This window comes from Mustela erminea, chromosome 13 (genome assembly GCF_009829155.1).
Source record: "Mustela erminea isolate mMusErm1 chromosome 13, mMusErm1.Pri, whole genome shotgun sequence".
In the NCBI taxonomy this organism is placed as follows: Eukaryota; Metazoa; Chordata; class Mammalia; order Carnivora; family Mustelidae; genus Mustela; species Mustela erminea.
This window is the reverse complement of record NC_045626.1, coordinates 86,630,226-86,651,231: the sequence shown is the minus strand read 5'-3', so window position 1 is coordinate 86,651,231 and position 21,006 is coordinate 86,630,226. Positions and strand designations below refer to the sequence as shown.

Sequence of the window (21,006 nt, the reverse complement as noted above, 5' to 3'; positions counted from 1 at the left end):
GGGGCGTGCGGCGCGCGCTGCGTGCGCGCGGCGCCTCATCCGTCGCCCCACCCCCTCCCCTCCGGCGGGGCGGGGGGGCTGGGGGGAGGGGCGTCAAGATGGCGGCGGGGAGGTAGGCAGAGCCGGACGCCGCTGCTGCCGCCGCCACCGCCGCCTCCGCTCCAGTCGCCTCTAGTTCTTCAAGCTCTCGCCACCCGGTAGGAGCTCTTCCGGCGTCGGATCCCGCGGGGAAAGTAAGTCCTCCTCTTACCCCTCTTCTGCTTCCACACTCCTCCTCCCGGACAGCCAGCCTCCCACTCCCACCCTCCTCAGGGGGCCGTGTGGGGCCGGGCTGGGGGGGGCAGCCACCTCACCCCGACTTGGGGCCTCCCCCGCCCATCGCCGCCCCCTCAGCTGCGCGCCCCAGGGCTCTCGGGGGCAAGGTCCCGGCGCCGGCCCCGCCGCGCTCGCTTCCTCCGCCCGTCAGCGCCGGGCCCTGCGCTCGCCGCGCGTGGGGGCTCTCGGGCCTCGGGGGCCCCCGCTGTCCCGGGCCAGAGGCACCCGGTTTGGTCGCGGAGGCAGGATCTGCGGGCACCGGCTTCGGCTCCACTTGGGTCGCCCTCCTTGCTTTCCTTGCTCCGCTCAGGGATGCGAGGTCCCGGACCCGCAGGAAAGTGAGCTCCGCAATCCTTCAAAAGTCCTCCTGTCTGAGGGTTGCTCCTGGTTTGAGGCGAGTGCGGGAGGAGATAGGGGCACCCTAAATCGGAACCCCACACCTGCAGTTTTCTGATTACCTCGCTCTCAGGGCGTCGAGGCAGTACGTGGGACACGTGGGGGCCACCTTCAAGCCTCACCGGGTGATTGGGTTAATTTTGTCTCGAGCTCGCTCGCCTCCTAGACCCTAAGCATCTGTGCAGAGAAAGCAGTTGGGGATTTGCTTGCTGTAAGAGTGTTTGGTGTAACGAGCATCTAAAGTTCCCCAAACCAGTGTATGCTGGTGGTTTCCCAGAAGTGGTTTGAGATCGGTTTAACCGCTGAGGAGATTTGGATGTTCCTGAACCCTTGTGATTGTTTCTTTCCTGACCCTGGCATCCAGCTCCTCCCCCTTTCCACCCCGGCTTTGTGCTGCTGTTTGGTTAATGTTTTCGGACCACTAACTTGATCTCGCACAGAGAAGCCCTTTTTATGTGCGGGCTCCGTATACTGTAGGAAGCTTTTGTTTTGGGGAGTTGCTGGTTGAGAAACGTGGGAGAAAGAACGGGCAAGAAAATGAGAGTCAAATAAAGCAGCGTTTTTATTCATTGAATTGCGCAGCCAGTTGTAACCTCACCCGGAAGTTTGTACTAAACACGTGTTGCTGAGGGAAGGTTAAAAACTAGGTCCCCTTTGACCTTTGAAAGTTGATTATTGGCCGTTTATGTTGAGTTAAATGTTTTATTTTCTCTAGACAACCACGTTTAGAGACGGAGTAGGGCTTCTACTGAGTCGGCTGGGGCGGTCCAGAAAGCTGTCAAACCCCGAGTTGCCCTAGAGGAAATAAACTTAACACTTGTAGACACAAATCAGCTAACAGTGCAGAAGGATTCCATATTTGCCTCGATATATTTACTGCAGTCAGAAGTGATTTTTCTTAAGCTGTTGGGAAAGCCATTATCATTGCCCAAAAGATAGTTTGTATAGAATTTCTAGGATAAAATGCAGAATTTGCTATTGGTGCCTTGCGTGGGACAGTAATTTTGCAAGCAAGAGAACATTTTATTTTCATGTTTAAAAAAGTTGTTTCCAAAATTTATCTTACCAGAAAAAAATTCTTTATTTTTTTTCTTTGGCTTCTGCATTTTTATCCCCAGTCTAACTTAATTCCACACAATTGTGTATAGGATTTTAAGTAGATTTTACTTTAGCTGCTGGGTAAGTTTTAAAAAGGAAGGCTTAGTTGGTGACTTACAGTCCATTCATTCCTTCCTTCCTTCATTCATTCATTGGATGCTCTGAAGTGTCAGGCTTCAAGGGCTTTGCTGAAATTATGTACTGCTTAATATAATGCAAGTATAAATGTATAAAGTATAAAGATTCCTTAAATGTATTTAAAAATGATTCATTTTAAAGGTTAAAGGTATAGATATATTTTGGTATTTCTTAGTTTCAAAATTGAGCTTTGATTTGAGACTTCCTCCTATGAAGGTGATGAACACTCAGGTCTGAGGTCTGGTCTTACCAAGTAACCTGACTTCATGAGTCTTTCAGTTCCCAGGCTTTGCCTGCCTAAAGTTGATATAAAGATACTTTCCAGGGGCACCTGGGTGACCCAGTCTGTTAAGCGTCTACCTTTGGCTCAGGTCATGATCCCAGGGTCCTGGGATGAAGCCCCACTTTGGGCTCCTTGCTCAGCAGTGAGTCTGCTTCTTCCTCCCTCTGCTGTTGCACTCTCACTTTCTCTCTCCCTCCCTCTCAAATAAATAAAAGATCTTTAGGGGCACCTGGGTGGCTCAGTCTGTTAAGCATCTGCCTTCAGCTCAGGTCATGGTTCCAGGCCCCTGGGATCGAGTCCCACTTTGGACTCCCTGCTCAGTGGCGCCTGCTTCTCCCTCTCCTGCCTGCCACTCTCCCTGCTTATGTGCTTGTGTACTCTCTCTCTCTGCCAAATAAATAAATCTTTAAAAATAAATAAATAATTTTTAAAAATCTTAAAAAAAAAAAAAACACTTCCTGATGAGAGGAATTGTTTTCACATTATATAGCTAATAAAATGATGTAATCTTAAAGTTTTTACAGTTGTCTTTGTTTATGCTGACAGGTCTACTTTAGTGTGGTTCATTGAACTTAGTAAATTTTTTTTTTAAAGATTTATTATTTATTTATTTATTTGACAGAGAGAGACCACAAGCAGATGGAGAGGCAGGCAGAGAGAGAGAGAGAGAAAGGGAAGCAGGCTCCCTGCTGAGCAGAGAGCCCCGACGCGGGGCTCGATCCCAGGACTCTGAGACCATGACCCCAGCCGAAGGCAGAGGCCCAACCCACTAAGCCACCCAGGCGCCCCTGAACTTAGTAAATATTAAGGACAATCTTGGAATACCACTGAAATTTTCTGTAGGTTGAAAGGATAGGTTCCTGAAGAGCAGGAACTCTGCTTTTATGAATAAGATACAGTACAAAGCCCATCAAATTATTTAATTCCTGGGGGGCAGTATTTAGTATAGAGCAATGATTTTAAAACCTTTTTACTGCATCCCATGGTAAGACATGTTTTACACATCCACGCATAGAACTAAAAAACTCCTGTCCTGAAATAATGTTTATCCTCTCTACATGCTTGATGTTTTCTGTTCTGTATTGAAATATTTAATAATTCTGGTCGTGATACACTGAATTCACTTGACAGCTCATTGTGGTGTGACCGCCAGTTTGAAAATCATGGTATAGGCTTAAGAATACAGAATCTTGGGATGCGTGGGTGGCTTAGTTGGTTAAGCGGCTGCCTTGGGCTCAGGTCATGATCCCAGCGCCCTGGGATTGAGTCCCACATCAGGCTCCTTGCTCGGCAGGGAGCCTGCATCTCCCTCTGCTTCTGCTACCACTCTGTCTGCCTGTGCTCTCTCTTTCTCTCTCTGACAAATAAATAAAATCTTAAAAAAAAAAAAAAGAAGAATACAGAATCTTGGAGGGATAGGAGGTGAGAACTCCTCTGTTTCTAATTCTGCTCCACACATGCTTTGTTGTTACCTTGTTACAATTCATTTCTCTAAGCCTCAGTTTTTCATCTATGACAAAGGGATAACATGTAGCATATACTTATGAGTTATCTTGAGCCTTAAAAGAGAAAAATATCCAGCCATATAGTAAATCTCAAAAGGACTAGAGATCTGAGTTTAGTTTGATGGTGGTAAGTAAGAAAGTTTTTTCATACACCTCCCCCCATTCCTTCATGTGCTTTTTTTTGTAAAGCATGTTTTTGAAACCTTGTCATCTGCTCATTACTTTGTGAATCCATTCTTTCTAGAAGTTTTGCAGTGAGAGTGGGGAGAAGCACTCTTTACTGAGCAAGTGTTCCCTTGAAAAGTAACTGTTAAAAACTACAGATTTTACCCTTGTAGGTAATGAAAATCCTTGTAAATGAATTTCTTCATACTATCTTCTATTCCTCCTGATGTTCTTAAAGAACCAGAACTCAGTAGGAACGATATAAATACCTTGTTCATGAACTGTATCAGCTGAATTTTGAGAGGATCATTATCCTTCAATTCCTTAAACTACATGTCAGTCATCACCTCTGGACTGCATAAAAGCAAACCTGCAGCTGAGTTAGAAGTCAGACATATTTAGTGCTGTTAAATAAAGAGAAAAAGTCCTGTTTGTTATTAGGCAAAGATAACTTGCTAAGGGATATCTTTGCACATATACAGAGGTCTGCCAGTTTTCTCCAGACACACCAGTTGATTAACTGGACAAATTGAACATGTGACACAAGCGAAAAGGAACTCGTATTTATAGAACTCATTTGGAAGTTAATTATTGAGTGGATTGCCAACAAAGTTTGTATTCTTGGAAATACTGTTCTATCAGTAATGTGGGAGAAAATCTATTTTTTGACATGATGCTAATATCAAAGTAATAGTTAATAGCTAGTAGGGTAACATTTATTCAACAGCAATCCTATAAGATAGATTCTATTTTTATTCCCATTTGAAAATGAGGAAACTGAGTCACACAAGTTATTACTTGACCATATTCTACTACTAGTGTCTGAGGTAGCCAGTATTTGAACCCAGGTATTCTATTTGACTCCATAGTCTCAGCCTCTGTGGTGTGCCACCACCACTGCAGATAGATCCCTTGTATCTCCCCAGAGCTGTAAAGGTCTGCTTTAGGTCTCAACAAGAGGAACCTTGTCCTTGTTGATAGGTTTCAGTGTTGGTATTCTCAGTGGGAACTATATCCTTTCATTCTTCTGATTGGCTATTGTTTCTCAGGATTCTCTTCCTGCCAAGGATTCTCTCAGTTTCTCTCAACTCTGTGTCCTTGTTTATTACTTATCTTCGATGCTTTCATAGGTGTACTATTTTGAAATAGATGGTATTTTCCTAAGTATTTATGAATTCAGAAATGGAACTTTTTTGTCCTCCATTTTTTGAGATAGAGTCACTCTGGGGTTGGTAACTTTTGGGTTTGTTGGATTGCTACATGTTAAATGTCACCTAAGGTCCATGAAATCCTTCGTAGACACTGTAACACAGTTCTCTTACACCTAACGGTATTTGCATTTATATTGTATTTAGTGGTTTCAAAATGAAAATGTTTTCCCTTTCAAGAATTCATCTTTCTTACTTGTAAGGTGAGGAGGAGAAGATTGAATAATATAACCTTTTAAGGGTTCTCAACCTGAACATTGAAATTCTGTGTCTGTAATAGTTTCAGAATAGGAGAATGATTAGATATTAAGGTTTGGGGTTTTTTGTGTGTGTGTTTTTTAAATATTAAGGGTTTTGCCTATTGGAGTTAGAGAAAGAGAGATATTCCTCTGTATCCCTTGCCCTCTTTCTCACTGCAAAAAAGTTCCAAGTAGAGAATTTGTACCCAATTGGCTAAGAAAGGATCCCTAGATTTTGTGTATATTATGTATATAAATCGAAGGTATTTTTCATTAATTGCTTGCAAAAGGGCAGCTGGATATATCAGTCACTTACATGTCTGCCTTAGGCTCAGGTCATGATCACAGGGTCCTGGGACTGAGTCCTGCTTCCAGATTCCTGCTCAGCGAGGAGTCTGATTGTCCCTCTCCCTCTGTCGCTCACTAGTGCTCTCTCTGAAATATATAAAATATTTTTGTTTTTATTTTTTTATTTTTATTATTTTATTTATATTTATTTGTATTATTTATTTATTTGACAGAGAGAAAGAGATATCCCAGGTAGGCAGGCAGAGAGAGAGGGGGAAGCAGGCTCCTGCTAAGCAGAGAGCCTGATGCGGGGCTCGATCTCCAGGACCCTGAGATCATGATCTGAGCCGAAGGCAGAGGCTTAACCTGCTGAGCCATCCAGGTGCCCCATAAATAAGATACTTTTGAGAAACAGCTTGCAAAAGATATTGTCATTACTAAATCAATACTCAGAGGTCTCAAATTGTGATTCCTGTGAGTGAGTTTTCAATAGATTAGTGATAGTGTTATAAACTGTGCTGTTATTTCCTGTGAAAATACCAAGTTTCTCCCCAGATTTTTCCCTTCCGTGATATTTTCCAATGCCCATTGTTCAGAAAATATATTTCAGAAAACTCTCATGAATTTAGTAATGTTTTTCACTGATTTTTGTTGCTTTCATTAATGATGTTTCTGTACTTCTTTAGTATAATTAGTCCGGGCTTAGTGTGCATCGAATGAATTAATGGGTCCATTGGCTTCCAAGCGTTCTTTGGTCTGTCGTTTAGGAGTCATTGGTTTAAAACAATGTATTTTTGTTTCGAATGTAAATAAATCATTATTTTAAATATTTACTAAAAAAAGAGGTCATTTTGGTAGTTTCTGGAATTCTGTTAATCTAGGTCAGGATTAGTCATAGCAACAGGCCAAGACCACCACCTATTCCCACAGGTCATTGGTCTTAATGAAGTATTTTGTGGGTTGAAATGTCTTGTTGGTTTTTGTTTTTGTTTTTAAGATTTATTTTTTCGAGAGAGTGAGAGTGTGCACACATGCTGGCCGGCAGGGGCAGGGGAGGGCAGAGGGAGAGAGAATCTCAAGCAGACTCCCAACTGAGCGGGGAGCCTGACCCAGGGCTCAGTCTGACAACCCTGAGATAGTGACCTGAACTGAAATCCAGAGTCTGACACTCCACTGACTGAGCCACCGAGAGGCCTTGGTTGAAATGTTTTTTAAAGCATTGATTTAGGTCTCTTGGTACATGCTGGTACTATGGACTAGGATAATTTGTGAAGTATGGTCACCTGTGTCTATATTAGAAAAATGATTAACTTTATTTTAAATCTGTATTGGGACATTTCTCCTATTTGTTTCCTCTGTTCAGTCCCTTCATGCTCTTTCTATCTTGCTATCCAATAATCTATCTCTGTTCCTATTTTAACCTCAGATGGGCATTTATTCCAAACTTAAGTACTGAAACTGAGGTTTGCAACATTGCCTTCTAGATCTATTCTTCGGAAAGAGAATGCATGGGCTTTGGAAATTTAAACAATCTAGCGCTGGGGAGTTATAGGTACTTTAAGCTGAGCCTGGGTTTCTTTTTAATTTTTCACTGACCATATATTTGATGACAAATACCGTTTTACTTGACTTTTTTTTTTTTTTTTCAAAATTTTATTTATTTATTTATTTATTTGACAAAGAGAGAGAGAGAGAGATCACAAGTAGGCAGAGAGGCAGGCAGAGAGAGAGGAGGAAGCAGGCTCCCTGCCGAGCAGAGAGCCTGATGTGGGGCTCCATCCCAGGACCCTGAGATCATGACCTGAGCTGAAGGCAGAGGCTTTAACCCACTGAGCCACCCAGGTGCCCTGAGCCTCAGTTTCATCTCAAATTATAATGTCTATTTTGGGGGGATTGTTATGGTCTAACACTGTCCTAACACTGTCAGGCTTGTAAAAGATACTTAGTCACTGTCCATTTCCTTACCTTTTCCTTTCCTACTCAAAATGTATTTTTCCATAGATTTTTCCTTTCTCTGAAAAATTTTGGGGAAATCTTTGAGCTATTTCTTCTTCCTTGGGGCTCTCTGGTTAAGACTACCTTGAAACAGTAGGTCTGCCCTGAGTTTCATTTCCGGATATCTGTAGTGTCTGCCTTAAACTCATTCATGTTTCTTCTAGAACTTCTTTCTAAGTGATGTATAGGTTTATGTGACATAGACCTACCTAGTAGAGGATTTCTCTGTTAAATATTTTACTTTCATTTGAAATAGTAGTTTTTATGTATGTTGGAAGTCATGGTCACAGAAGCTAATGCCTTTCTTTTTGTAGGACTTAATGAAAACACTGACATTTAATTCTTTCACACAGCCTGAGAACAAATGAACTAGCTAAAGATTAGTGTATTATTTATGTAACATGAAATTAGTTTTTTAGGAAAAGCAAGTACATAGCTTTCCATGTTTATATAAATTGGTTTTTTTTTCTTGTTTACGTTTATAAATTGGTTATTTCAGATAATGACAAACATTAAAAATTGAGAAAGTTCTGTTAAGCTTTTTTCCCCCAAAGTAGGTTACTTTGCTATATTATACCAAGAAAACCCAAATCTAAAATGTATTCGTGGGTTGCCTGGGTGGCTCAGTTGGTTGAGTGTCTGACGGTTGGTTTCAGCTCAGGTTATGATCTTGGGTTATGGAATTGAGCCCCGTTTTGGGCTCCATACTCAGCACATAGTCTGCTTGAGATTCTTTCCCTCTGCCTTCCCTTCTGCCAGCCCCCATAAGTCAGTAAAATCTTTAAAATGTATTTGCTTGCTTCTAAATAGGTATTTTCTCTCGCTAAACTCTCTAAAGCTTGGGACGCCTGGGTGGCTCAGTTGGTTAGGCGTCTGCCTTCAGCTCAGGTCATGATTCCGGGGTCCTGGGATCAAATCCCGCATTGGGGTCCTTGCTTGGCAGGGAGCCTGCTAATTCCTCTGCATGCCCCTGTCTCTCTTTCTCTCTCTCTGAAAAATAAATAAAATCTTAAAAAAAAAAAAAAACAGACAAACTATAAAACTCATTTTGGGGTCTCCTAGGCTCAGTGTTTATTTTTTCCCTTTCTTTTGGCTTAACTCTAATCATCCATCTACTCATGCTTTTTGTGTATTTCATATTCTCTTCCATTTTGAACTTTTATATAAACTTAGTGTTATGGATTGTCCTTCCTAAACATCTTGAAATTCATCCCCCCTTTTTTCTACACCCTGTCATTATAGCACATCATCTCTTTTTTGTTTGTTTTTTGTGTTTTTTTTAGTTTATATTAGATAACATGCATGAGCAGGGGGAGACGGTGGGGGAGAAGGAGAAGCAGGCTCCCTGAGCAGGGAGCCTGTTTTAGGGCTCTTTTCCAGGACCCTGGGATCATGACCTGAGCCAAAGGTTAGCTGACTGAGCCACCCAGGGACCCCACATCATCTCTCTCGGTCTGCTGTAAGAGTTACCTAAAATGTCTTCCTGCTTCTGGTCTTACTCTACCCATTCTCAGTGTACCCCATACTTCCTCAGAGTAATCTTGCTAGGTCACATATCTATGTCTTATAGTTCTTGATCTGAAAACTTTTTCTGACCCCCGCTACCCATGGGATTAAGTGTGCTCTCTGCCATGGTGTACAAGGTTGTGGGTGAGATCTTCCTCTTCTCTTGTCATCACCTGCCTGACATTTGGGTTTCTTTTCTGAACTTCCATACTAACGATGAATCGCACTAACCATTGTTCTTAAAGAGTGCCAGTGTCTTTCGTATCTGCAGAAGCGTGAACGCGCTATCCAGAACATCCCCGTCCACCTGGCAATTCCTTCCTCGAGACTCCGTTCCACAGTTGTCTTTGTGACCTCTCCCCTCAGGCAAAGTTCAGCATTCCTTCTCTGTTCCCACAACATTTTGTACACATACACTCTTGCTGTGATTTACATATTTCTCTGTCCTTTTCATCTTTATTGAGAATTTCTTGGAATCAGAGACTTTTTCTCTTTCATCTGACTTCTTGCCTGATATATAGCAGGTTCTTCATAAATATCAAATGGATGGGTCTGGTAGAAGATGTTGGTTTGTATTTAGAAGAGAGTTAATTGGCATATTAAGTTTTTTATGTTAATATTACATATTTTGTTCTAAAGATGGTGGAACCAGGGCAAGATTTACTGCTTGCTGCTTTGAGTGAGAGTGGAATTAGTCCGAATGACCTCTTTGATATTGATGGGGGAGATGCAGGGCTTGCAACTCCAACACCTACTCCTACAGTTCAGCAGGTAAGAGTTTTCCGAATTCTCTGTAAAAAGTAGATTTTTCTTAATTTTAATTTCTATTTTCAGAGTAAACGTTATTAAGACAATTTTAAATAAGCATGTGTAATTTTTATATTAGTTTTCTCTCATGAGATGGAAAATATTTGCAGTGAAAGGACATTTCCTGCTTTGATATATATACAGAAGTAGGAGATGAATTGTTTAGAGCTCTTGTGGGAGGTTTGTTAATCTCCTTACTAGTTGTGTTTGTATTTTATAGGGACCCTCTTCTGAGGTTTCACTATACACATTCTCTGAAAGTAAAAATAAGATTCTGGTATCACTATAGTTTTGTGAAGATGTACTTGCAAAGATTATTAGTTCCAACCTGGTATCAGAGATTTACAATCTGTTTGAGTGTAAAACTTGTCATTTTTAAAATTTTAATAAATACATCTTTTGTTCTTGAAACAGAATTTATTGCCACCATTTTTTATTTTTTTCTCTGATGTTGTTTTCTTTCTAGTCCGTGCCACTTAGTGCATTAGAACTAGGTTTGGAGACTGAAGCATCAGTTCCTGTTAAACCAGAACCAGAGACGCTACCTACTCCAGCGCTATTAAATGTTAGGGTAAGAATGATTTACATTTGGTGTGAGTGCTGAACTCGTTTTGAATTATAGTAAGAAATAAATTTGTAATACGAAGTAGTCTTACTTTACCAGTTCTGTTTTTTGCTACTTTCCAATATGCTTCTTTCAGCTCCTGTTTGATAAAATGTTTCTTTCATTCTTCTCATAGTTACATTGATCAAAAGATAATTAGGACAAAGCAAAGTTTTTTTAAATTTACTCACTATAAATAATACAAAATTCATGAAGTAGAAATGAGCTACACATTGTCTCACTACACATTTCATTATTCCTTGTTGATTTCAGGTTTTGTCCATTGGTACATGGGATTTTTACGTAATAGTAATTGTGCTTTAAATATAGAGTTTCTCTGATTTTACCTTAAGCATAGCAGTTATTTAAGCAGCCTGGTTAAAAAATTGATAACTTATGATAAATTGCTGTTGAGAGTTTTATTTAAAAGTGGTAAGTGGTGGGATGCCTAGGTGGCAGTCCTGATTTTTGTGTTTGTGAGTTTGAGCCTCATGTTGAGTGTTAAGATTATTTAAATTAATAAATCTTTATTATTAAAAAAAAAAATTGCCTCCTGTGCTTATTTATTTAAAGTAGGCTCCATGCCCAGCATGAGGCTCAAACTCATGACCCCTGGATTAAGAACTGAATGCTCGAGTGCCTAGTGGCTCAGTTGCTAAGCATATCTGCCTTCAGCTCAGGTCTCAGCATCATTGCTCTACCATGCTGATGCTGATCATCATTTGATCTCTGCATCAAATGCTCTACCATTGAGCAAGCCAGGTACCCCAAAGCTGCCTGTTTTAAAAAATAAAAAAGTAATGCGTGGTAATGTCTTAAGATTCTTGTTATAGGAGTCATGGGACAATAACAAATAGTTTGAGGAGGAAAGTTAGTAGAAATAGATTGAAATTTTAAAAAATCTTTGATTGCACTTCATCCATGGTAGTCACACTGTCATTTTTCCAATCTTTTACCTTTTTTCCCTGCATTTTTCTCCAGCTCCTAATGTCTGCCTATATCCCCAACTATAAAAAAATAAAATGCTATGTAGCTTTGTCTTAGGTTCAGAGGTAGTACCCATTACCCAAAGGTAATACCCAACATATTATCACCAGTATGTGATATTGGTGGACTGGCTGGATCATTCATACAAATCAGGTGTTTAAAACCCTGTTTCGGGGGGCGCCTGGGTGGCTCAGTGGGTTAAGCCGCTGCCTTCGGCTCAGGTCATGATCTCGGGGTTCTGGGATCGAGTTCCGCATCGGGCTCTCTGCTCAGCGGGGAGCCTGCTTCCTCCTCTCTCTCTGCCTGCCTCTCTGCCTACTTGTGACCTCTCTCTGTCAAATAAATAAATAAAATCTTTAAAAAAAAAAAAAAACCTGTTTCGGTGGTTTTATCTTCTAAATTCTAAACATTGGTTTAGTCTGTGTGATAGCAAACAAAGCATTGGGCAAGAATCATGGAATGGTAGCAATGGAAAATGAACCACAGAGAGCCTGGGCCTCCGGGGGTAAAGTGATTTGCTCGAAGTTATCAGAGATTGTAAATCTCTGATACCAGGTTGGAACCAATAATCTTTGCAAGTACATCTTCACAAAACTATAGTGATACCAGAATCTTATTTTTACTTTCAGAGAATGTGTATAGTGAAACCTCAGAAGAGGGTCCCTATAAAATACAAACACAACTAGTAAGGAGATTAACAAACCTCCTACAAGAGCTCTAAACAATTCATCTCCTACTTCTGTGTATATATCAAAGCAGGAAACGTCTTTTCACTGCAAAGTTATCAACCTTGTTGGGGCAGTGCTGGGATTAGAGGTTCTCTCTGTTCCTAGTCCTTGCATTACACGGCATTACTACACATCACAGCTTGCTTAGGAGAGTCCTTATTTATCCTTGCTGGCCCCGATAATTACAGACAATGTCACACTATTACTGTACTTCCCCCCCCCCCACCAAAGTGGTGTGTTTTAACTTGGTAGTATATAGTTAGGCATATTTAATTAAAAATACAGTGCCAGTGTTTAAGTGAGAACTCAAGTCTGTTTTAGATGTTTAAATGGCCTCCCATGTTTGTGAATCTAAGCCACATTAGAGAGCTCGGTACTTCCTCAGTGGTCTGATGTGTTATGGTTTTCTTTTCTAGCAGCAACCTCCATCTACTACAACATTTGTGCTGAATCAAATAAATCAGCTTCCAACCCTGGGATCTACAATTGTAATGACTAAAACACCACCTGTAACAACGAATAGGCAGACCATCACCTTAACAAAGTTCATCCAGACTACTGCAAACACACGCCCTTCAGTCTCTGCACCAGCAGTACGAAATGCCATGACCTCTGCACCCTCAAAGGACCAGGTTCAGCTGAAGGATCTGCTAAAAAATAATAGTCTGAATGAACTCATGAAACTGAAACCACCAGCCAATATTGCGCAGCCAGTTGCAACAGCAGCTAGTAAGTGTGTCAGCAGCTAGTAAGTGTGTCTGTTCTCCGTAGTGTCAGCTGGCTCCTTTTGCTAAGATGTGTCAGGTTGTTTTTACGGTTTTCCTTAGGTCTTAAAAGAACTGGGGGTGAAGGACGTATCTGTATGACTTTGTACAGTTATAGGATTTATACAATTCAAAGGAAGGAGAAATTTAGAAGTCATAGCATTTACCTTGAAATGAAGTGTGGAATTACCAGGGGGCTACATTAATTAACACTGGGAGATCTCAGTTTTATATATTGGGAATAACTAGTTAACATTTTCTCAGTCCTTTAAATCAGTACTTCTCAAACTTGAGAAGTGCCTGTGAATCACCTGGAGATCTTGTTCGAAAACAGAATCAGATTTGGTAGGTCTGGGGTAGGGCCCAAGATGCTGCATTTCTAACAAGCTTTTTGGAGGTGCTCAGGCTGGTGGGCCTTGGACCGTGTGTGAGGTAACTAGCTTGAAACTGATACTTCTCCTTTCACTGTGACTTTTACAGTTTTATTATTTACCTGTCATTGGTTTCATTGCTTGTAAGTAGATGTGTATTTAATAAATTCTCTTTTAAAATACATTTTGGAACGCCTTGGTGGCTCATTTGGTTGAGCATCCAACTCTTGATTTGGGCTTAGGTCGTGATTTCAGGGTCCAGGGATTGAGCCCTGCATTGTCTTCCATGCTCAGTGCCGTCTGCTTGTCCCTCTCCCGCCTGCTCTACCCCTCCTCCTGCTCACATGCACTCCCTCTCAAATAAATACAAATCTTAAAAAAAAAAAAAATAATAACATTTTCATTATTAAAAAATTATTTAAAAAAAAAAAAAAAAGATTTTATCTATTTACCTGACAGCCTGGCAGGGAGAGCTCGATCCCAGGAACCTGAGCCAAAATCACTTAACCAACTGAGCCACCCAGGTGCCCCTTAGTATATGTTTTGTTTTTTAAGAATGAGCACTCATACAATCCTTTTTTTAAAAAAACAGCTTTATTGAGATGCATTGTATATAACATGAAATTCATCCTTTCAAAGTTCATGGTTGAGTGGATTTTAGTATATTCACAGAGTTGATAAACCATCACCACGAGCTAATCCTTTAAGGATGGGGTTTTAAAGGGAAAGATTCAACAGTGGTTTGATAACGTTTTTTAAAGAGTTTACTTATATAGAGAGAATACAGATTTTATTGTTAGTTTTTCTTTAGAGTGTTACTGCTCACTTTTTCCAGTATTTACTGAGTGCCTACTATGTGCTAAGAACTCTTGGGCTTTTGAGGCTGTGGCTGGGAAGAAAACTGTTGAATTTCTTTTGTCCTGCAGCTTGCATTCTAGTGGAGAGAAAGAGAAGCAAAATAAAGAAGTTATGTAGTGTGTGTGAAAGGAATAAGCACTGAGGAGAGAGGCAGAAAAGGAGGTGTGTGGCAGGAAGAGGGTATAGCTTGGAGTGCAGTGTTCAGAGGAAGCTTCATATTTAGTATTTTTAAGGGTACAATAGAATTATTAGGTGTATTTTAAAATCTTGACCACATAAAATTTTAGTAGTACAGTTTTAGAAACTGAAAAACATGAACTCTTAAGAGGGATATTCTTTCCTTCCCTTCTACATTCAGCTGAAGTATATTTGAGTACTTGTTACATAACAGTACCGTGGTGGGCACAGTTGGAAATGATAACTGACTTCGGTTATATTCTGAACTGACCACTATTTTATAGTTTCAGGATTGGAATGGGTGCCCTTTTTTGCCCCCTCTTAAGTAAATTTCTTTGGGATTGTTGTATGTTTGGATTAAGGGAATAGAATGAAGGTTCCTGAGGCCTTACACTAGTACATAAATAGCATTTTATTAGGGTTTTGGAATGAGCTGATAGGTATTAAACAGACAGTTCCTTTTTCCAAACAGCTGCTTTGTTTTTCTAATATTAGGAGATAGATTTTAATACCTGATATAGACCAGTATATAATTTTGTGGCAGAATGGACTGCTTGGAAATTGTGCTTGTGTTTGTGAAGTATAGGGCTGGGTCATTCTAAAGCAATGGCCAAGAAGTGTTTCGTAGGGTGTTGTAGAACTAACTTCGTGTCCAGTGACAGATACAATAAAAAATGCCAGATAATTTAGTCTTTTGTTTGAGTCCATACCATTGTGTCCTTATGGCTGTAGTTTATTCTCAAGGTCATTGTCCTGAACTAACTACAACTTGGCAACTACATGCCCATTAAGTCATTTGATCTGTCTTAGGACTGATTTTTACTCTGCTCCACCGTGGAGATCAGGAGCATGGCCCCCATCTAGCCTCGGGTGCAGGGCAGCATCTGGAATGATTCCTGGGAGTCTTAGATGATCAGCCGTTAGTGGAAACAGCTGTCATTAAAGTCTGGGTTTGAGGAGAAATCCAGCTGCTTTTATGTGAGTGGCTTCCTGAGCATTCCACTCTTCAAATCAGCGCGTGTTCTCATAATTTAAAGAAGACTGCTATTGTCAGGGAAGTTTAGAAAGCAAAACAAAACAGGATAGGTTTGGAGCTGATCAAGTAATGCTTAGTACACTAACATCTCCCACATCCAGTGCAGTAATTTTAAAAAGACAAAAGAGTACAAATCAAGGACGTCCTTGTGTAGAAGCCTGAGAAACTATCAACTGGACAAGGGCTGAGAAAGAAACATGGAAGTGAATGCCGAAGATAAGCATACTTTTGTGTTGAAGCACAGGGTAATCTTTTTACTGGAAGGGAACAGTGAAAGTATGAAACTGCAAAGATCAAGGTTTTGCATGTTTCTCTCTCCTTTATCTATGCGTGTTGCCCTTCTGGAGCCTTGAGCCCTCTGGCTCTCTGTTTGGGTGCTGAGCTCTCCCGTGAGGTCTGGGTTCTGTACTCTGCCAACTTTTCACTCTCTCTTTCCCAGTTACATTAAATACATAAATTTGTTATCTCTGTTCCAGCCTTATTTTGTTAAAACTTCAGTTGTAGTAATTTTGGAGTCCCAAGTGACAGGTCTCCCATATACTCCATATCTTTTGGTTGAGTAGATAAGATGCTAATAAGTTCTTCTGGTGTGATTTCCACACTGATCTCAGAAATCCCAAGTACCTGAAGTGAGTGCTTCATGCAGGCTGGTTACGGGGGCTCTAGCTCTAGACTGCTTAGTCAGGCAGTTCGGCTTGACCTGATACTCAGATTCTCTGAGGAGTTCTCTTACTGTATCTAAAAAGAGTTTGGTAAAAAAATAATAATAATAATAATATAAAAATAAAAAGAGTTTGTAAACCACCGGTATAGAAGAAGAAAAGATTGTTTGGATCTTTATTCTGGGGAAAGAGGGAAATAGAGTTCCCCAATATTTTTTTCACTCAAGAAATAATTATTTGTCTCGAAAGTAAGTATCACCAACTCAGATGAGATTGATTCTGTCTTGATGATAACACCATTCTGGTTGGTGGGTTGGTTGGTTGGTTGGTTTTTGATGAACCAAGTGAAGTATCCCTGTTGATATTTGTATTAAAATGAATATCAAATACTTGTGGTTAATATGTCCTTTTCATAACGGGTTCTCAAGTTTCGAGTACAGACATTTCTGTTTAAGTTGTTTTCTAAGGTTAATTCTTAGCTGCATGGTAACACATCGCTTTGAATGTTTTAATTCTTAACGCTTAGTTTAGGTTAGTGACAAGCAGGTTGGTATTCTTTGGCTCGAGAAGTGGGTAAACTTGTACTGACTCTTTAGATTTAACATTTTTTTAAAAATCTGAATTTTAAAAAATTATAGTAAAACTTTTACTGAAAAGAAACTGATATTTTGTTCTAAAATCTAGTAACTCTCCCCTCAGCTGATGTAAGCAATGGTGCAGTAAAGAAAGAGTCTTCTAATAAAGAAGTAGCAAGAATATGGATAAACGACATGAAAATGAGGAGTTTTTCTCCAACCATGGTGAGCTTCAAAAGTGCATCTGTGTTGTGTGGTATAGACATATGCTTGGCTAAAAGTGATCTTAAACAACCTCAGAAAAACTTCTTTTTGAGTGAAGGGGGGCTACTCAACTACATGAACTGAGGAATAAGCACGAAATCTCAAACTGACATACTAAACGAGGTGATGAGAGCTTGCATATTTGATAGGGTTTGGTATTACACACAGGACTGACAATCTCCTCTGATCAGAGACAAAGATAATTTGGAATTAACCAAAGTATTTGAAACTGTGTCCATTTTGGGATTGAACCTGAATACATAGCTAATTATGAGCTGTCAGGTTGTATAATGTTCTAGTTATAAGTAATTTTTTTCCTTAAATTTTGGAAATGCCTTGGATTAGTTAACTCTGTACATTGATTTCATAACTATGCTGTGTGTAACAGTGCCTGTATGTGGTGGGTTTGAACAAGAGGTGTACTACTTGGCTCCCCCTTCCATAATCATATGGTTGGACAAACACATGGTTTAGGTAGTATAAAGGATAGCAAAAAGTACATTGAGATACTCACAATTAGGATTAGGAAATTGGAGGAAGAGGAAACCTCCCTGGACTCAGATGGCCTGGGAATACTTCATTTTGTGGAGCAGGTATGATGGAGATTAGGTGTTGGATTTGGAGAGACTGCAAGAGGGCATTTTAGGAAGGGAGCTGAAGCATTGATAGGCACAGGGGAGGTGGTGGCTATATGCTTAGATGGCAGTAAGCCAGGAGAAAGTTGGAATGGTTGGTTTTGGCACTGTGGTGGTTCCTGAGTTGAGTTTGAAAGACTTTGGGTATCTGGGTGGCTCAGTTGCTTAGGCATCTGACTCTTGGTTTCTGCTCAGGTCATGGTCTCAGGGTTGTGAGATCAGGCCCTGTGCTCAGTGGGGAGTCTGCTTGAGATTCTTTCCCTCTGCTCCCCCTGCTCCTGCTTACCTGCATGCGCATGCTCGCTCTCTCTCTCTCTCTCTCTCTCTCTCTTGCTTGCTCTCTCAAATGAATAAATAAATCTAAAAAAAAAAGTCTTGGTGTAGCACCAGTGGGGCCCCTAGAAGTGAAGGATCCTATTAGTGTTTCAGGGTGTCAGGTGGGGGAGAGAGGCAGGTTGGAAGGTTGGTTAAGTACTCCAGAAGGGAGAAATTAAGAGACTAAACTTGGAGGATTGCAAAGAGGGTAGGAAAAGGTGAGGGGAAAGAAAAAAAAGAAAATAGGAGATGACTGCATGTAACAATACCAAAGAGTTGATAGGACTTAGGGATGGAATACGGAATTGGAAAGACAGCACAGCAATCTGTGCCTGAGGTTTTGAACAGGGACCAGGAAAATGAATGCTGGCAGGACCCAGTTTACTTAATGGTTGTGTACCAGCAACTTACGTGGAAGTTGATTTTTAGAAAGTACAGTTGCATTTTTAAGAAATGTACATAGATTCCCATTCCAGCCCATGTTTGCCCATGATATGCCAAAAGTTCTATGTTGTTCTTGCAGTTAAGAAACATCTAACAGGTGCATCTGTCTGGCTCAGTTACTGCAGCATGTGACTGTTGATCTTGAAGTCTTTACTTCTGGCCCCACATGGGAATAGACCTCACTTAAAAGAAAAGAAATATCTAGCAGGGATTACAGACTGCTAGACTGTGCACCAGAGCCAGTTGACAGATGTGTTCTGTTTGGTCTCCACAGTATTTTGAAAGATTTTCACTTTGTTGCTACCACATGAGATCCTGAACTCCAGCTTCTCCTGAAAATTAGGAGTACCTGACAACCCTGGGTTCACATTCCCTACCTCACAAAGCATGTCTCAAGTTTAGTACTGAACACGTGTTCTGTGTGTCAGGCAGACCTTCCCCAGGGACCACAACCTTTCCCTGCTCCCCTTCACGATTCTCTCCTTGATCCTAAGCTTGGTAGCCCTTAGTTGCCATTTTACTGGCTTAGAAATTTACATATCTGGTCCCTGATTTTGTGACTAGACAACGTCACCAATTTATCTTCCAGTTACACTCTTGGTAATTTGTTCTTTTCTTTTCTTTTCTTTTTTTTTAAATTCAGGTATGGTAAGATAAGATAGAAAGGGACGACTAGTCATTTAGTATGTGTTCCTATTTGGTAGGCAGGGAAAGGGCTGAAGGTGGGGGTCAGGAGGAGTCAGAATTTAAGTCTTTTGCTTAAGGCCTCACAAAAAAACAGCAGAATGGGGATTTATATCTGTTTCTTTGGCCAGCCCCCTTTGTCTACAGTTTCTGTAGACCATAATTGAGTTTCATTTTGGCTATAAGAGCATTCAGAACTGTTTTGGATTTTTTCTTAGGATTCCATGGGTTGATGTTGATTGGGTGTTTGTCTACCATCTGTCTGCTCCTTCCCACTTTTATTGAACATCTTTGTGCCATCATACTCTAGACTAAAGAGAAAGAAATCAAAATGCCTGCCCTTACCTTTCAAGGCTTTGTTGCCCTTGGCATTGCTTATAGGTCTTGACTGGTTTCTTTCTTTTTCTTCTTCTTTTCTACATTTACTGGGTTTCATAGCTTTTTCTCTGTAGTTTTTCTTGAACAAGCACATTAATTAAGAGCTTTGCTGATGGTTTTACTTGTAGTGAAAGGAGGCAAGTACAGGGTCTTTCTGTTCCCCTAATGCTCTGTAGCTTACCTGCAAGATTCGGTGAAGAAAGCAAGGAACATGTGACTGGTAACCATTCACTCAAGTTGCCTGGTACAGTCTGGCTTCATTCCTGTTTTCCTGGTTTAATTAGTAAAAGCTCCCCATTGCATTTTTTGGTGTTCTAGGGTTTGGAGAGTAAGTGCTTGGCTGTCTTACATATGATTGTTGTTTGGAGGCATAGATGTCAAGTAGATTCTCTGTCTTTCAAAAGAACCTTTAAATCCAGAGTTCTCTGGGGTTTTGGTTTCCGTGTCTGATGGAAAGAAGACAGCTGGATTGAAGGTGCACTGAAATGAGGGTGGGTTGTATAACTTCAGCAGTTTCTGGCACTGGCGTTGTAGGATGAGCTGCTGGGGCTTGCTCATCCACCTTTGCTCTCCAAATCTTTTGGTCTTTCTGTTCCTACAACTGAAATGAAGACTGAAGACTGAGGTTAAAAAAGAGTTCTGGACATCGTGGAGGGTGGTAAGCAATACTGAAGAGGAAAGTTTGAGATCGTGGTGGCTGGAAGGATGGTAGAGCCCTGTAGTGACCCATTGGTGTGTTAGGGATGAGAGTTGGGTCATGGATTACCTGTACTCATTGGAGAAGCACAGAAGATGCAAAGTGTGACCCAGATTTTAGGGAATATAGAAGTGGTGTGTCATGTTTCCAAGACTGAAGACTGTTTAGTATACCTACAGAAGAGTTTTTCTTTGTGTTGGTTAGGCTTCCAGTCTCTGATTATGCTCCCACTGTGTTACAGAAGGTCCCTGTTGTGAAAGAGGAAGATGAACCGGAGGAAGAAGATGAAGAAGAAATGGGTCACGCAGAAACCTATGCAGAGTATATGCCGATAAAATGTATGTTGTTGGGATCTGTCAAAATAATGAAAGACTTCCAGGTTCTTCTTGAACTTAAGTAACTTTCCCACACACCTTATTATCTCTTAGGATCTGTCAATATTGAATACCTCAGAATTTTTTTTTTTTTTCAAAGATTTTATTTATTTATTTGACAGAGAGAAATCACAAGTAGGCAGAGAGGCAGGCAGAGAGAGAGAGGAGGAAGCAGGCTCCCTGCTGAGCAGAGAGCCCGATGTGGGACTCGATCCCAGGACCCTGAGATCATGACCTGAGCCGAAGGCAGCGGCTTAACCCACTGAGCCACCCAGGCGCCCCAATACCTCAGAATTTGACAAGAGCTTTGTAATAGGTTTTAAATTATAATATATTTTAAAATACCTACATGAAAATTTTGCTGTGGGTTATTTTCCCTATGTAAACGTAGAACCATTTTGGGCTGAAGTCCTTCAAGAGTAAAAAAGCTTGGGTTTTACTGTGTTTCAAGTTAACTTTGCTCATATTAGTGATTATAAAATCATAGTAAATTGCAGAGATAGATATCTG

The 21,006-nt window shown here is 40.7% G+C and overlaps 1 protein-coding gene across 4 annotated transcripts in view; it reads left to right on the top strand.

The window, feature by feature from the left end:
* The first annotated feature begins 15 nt into the window (after positions 1-15).
* The window catches only part of SBNO1 (strawberry notch homolog 1), a 56,322-nt gene continuing 35,331 nt past the window's right edge, over positions 16-21,006 (top strand). For 2 of the 4 annotated variants that reach the window (XM_032311456.1, XM_032311453.1), the window contains exons 1-6: positions 16-233; positions 9,776-9,907; positions 10,410-10,514; positions 12,679-12,991; positions 16,830-16,930; positions 20,364-20,460. In XM_032311456.1, coding sequence (XP_032167347.1) covers positions 9,776-9,907; positions 10,410-10,514; positions 12,679-12,991; positions 16,830-16,930; positions 20,364-20,460 — 748 coding nt within the window. In that variant the 5' untranslated portion in view covers positions 16-233. The remainder of the gene's footprint in view (positions 234-9,775; positions 9,908-10,409; positions 10,515-12,678; positions 12,992-16,829; positions 16,931-20,363; positions 20,461-21,006) is intronic. The other 2 variants (XM_032311454.1, XM_032311455.1) reach the window with 2 other exon arrangements.